Source organism: Fragaria vesca, unplaced genomic scaffold, assembly GCF_000184155.1.
Source record: "Fragaria vesca subsp. vesca unplaced genomic scaffold, FraVesHawaii_1.0 scf0512996, whole genome shotgun sequence".
Classification (NCBI taxonomy): Eukaryota; Viridiplantae; Streptophyta; class Magnoliopsida; order Rosales; family Rosaceae; genus Fragaria; species Fragaria vesca.
Window position 1 is genome coordinate 82336 of NW_004443408.1, and position 2164 is coordinate 84499.

The 2164-nt window shown below is 38.4% G+C and overlaps 1 protein-coding gene across 1 annotated transcript; it reads left to right on the forward strand.

Annotated features, from left to right (window-relative positions):
• Positions 1-995: 995 nt before the first annotated feature.
• On the forward strand, positions 996-1961 carry LOC101290829. The gene has a single exon (XM_004309598.1). The coding sequence runs from the start codon at positions 996-998 to the stop codon at positions 1959-1961; it is 966 nt and encodes a 321-aa protein (XP_004309646.1).
• The last annotated feature ends 203 nt before the right edge of the window (positions 1962-2164 follow it).

Genomic DNA, 2164 nt, shown 5'->3' on the forward strand with positions numbered 1-2164 from the left:
CGACAAACCAACAATCATTGCAAAAAATTTATAAACTATATAGATACTTTGTAAGTTTAATACTCAATAATTTCGAAAGTGTTTGGAATTGACCACACTAGCACACCATGAAACCATAATTTAAAACTTCTAAGTTCATTTTGAACACAAAATATAGACTCCATAGTTTAAAGTCTATCCAAATAAATTCCGAATTTTAAAGTTTAAAAATCATAAATTTGAATAAAGAAGAGAGAAATAAATTAAATATAAGAGTCTATCATCTAACGCTCACAAAAATAAGGTCTTTGATTTTAGAGGTAACATATCACTCTCTATACTTCGCATACACAACACCTAAAACATTTCTATATGTACATAAAACGAAAATAAAAAGCAAAATATTAGAAAAGACAAACATATAATTATATAGAACATAAATCCTAAAATCATATTGTTCAAATCAAATATTTAATACGAAAATATAGACAAAAAACGACGTCGTTTTAGAGAGATTCGGTTTTTCGGTTTGGTTCGGTTTTTCAAGGGCCGAAACCAAAAACCAAACCAAACTAATGTGGTTCGGTTCGGTTTTTCTTAATTCGGTTTGGTTTTTTCCGGTTTTGGTTTGGTTTTCGGCTCGGTTTTTTCCGGTTTTCGGTTTCAAAATTCCACCCCTACGAGGAAGGAAAAGAAGAGCTGGTTCTTCCACTATGATTCCTGATTTATCAATAGGTGTTCTATATGAAATTCTAATTACAGAGTCTGATAGCAACATAGAGCTTTCCCAAAATGGAAATCAAGGTATGAGGGATTTAACCCACCCTCAAGGTTGTGGCAGCTGGCCGAATGCAGCTGCACGGAATCAATGAAGTGTATTTCGTGAACTGTCAGGGCTTGGGGAAGTTCTTGACAGTGTAGACTCTACGGGAGATTACCCACTCCCACTCTCCTAGTTTCATTTTTCTTTCTGAGACTCACAATAAAGATAAGTATGTTGACGAGATACGGGATCAATGGGCTATGGTTGCAGCTTCAATGTTAGTCCAAGTGGTACAACTGGGGGATTAAGCTTATGGTGGAAGGATGATCATGCAGTGAAGATTGAGGACTTTTCTAAATTTTTCATTGATACTACTATCACATCTATAGAATTGGGGCATGTGTTTCAGGTGACTTGGATGTATGGGCCTCCTTATCAGGAAGATAAAGCTGACTTCTGGAGCAGGTGGAATTTCAGCAAGCAAGGGAATTGTCCGTGGCTGATCATTGGTGACCTCAATGAAGTTATTTTTCAGCATGAGAGGGAAGGTGGAGCTCCATGGGATTATTGTAGACGCAGGTACTTGAACCTTTTTATGTCTACTAACTCCCTAATGGACATTGGTTTTAAAGACCCTAGGTTCACTTGGGCTAGGAAGGAGAATGGGATTATCATTTTACAGGAGTGTATTGATCGAAGTCTCATATGTCATGATTGGGTTTTGAACTGGCCAAATTCTTGCCCTACTCATCTTGCAAGAATTAGGTCGGATCATAATCCATTACTCTTTACTACGGATCCGGGATGGATCAAGAAAATTCCCACCTTCAAATTTGATGCTGCTTGGGTCAATGATGCAGAGACTATTCCTATTATAGAGGAAGCATGGGTGAAAAATCCAAATATGTCTAATGTGTCACTTTGGAATGAAAACTTGGGCAGATGTCGCTCCAAACTGTTAGGGTGGAGTCGCCGCAAATACCCTAGATGTGATAAAGAGTTAATCAAGGAATGTTTGTTTGACTTGGAGACTTTACAGTGTGCTAATCCTTTTGATAGTATGAAGGAGCAGGAAAGGTTATCTTCCAAACTTGGGGACTTGTGGATCAAAGAGGAACAATATTGGCATCAAAGGTCGAGCATACATTGGCTAACTGCTGGTGATTCCAACACCCGGTTTTTTCATCTCTCGACTCTCCACCGTAGGCAGTGGAACTGAATACTTAAAATTCAGAACAATGATGGGATTTGGCTCACTGGTGACCAGCTAGTTAGGTCCGAGTTTGATACGCAATTTCAAGCTATCTTTCAAGGATCTGGCCCTAGATGCTGGGGGGATGTGTTTATGGGGGTTAAATCTATGGTCACTGATGAAATGAATGCTAGCCTTACATCAACTATCTCTTTGGAGGAGGTGAGAGA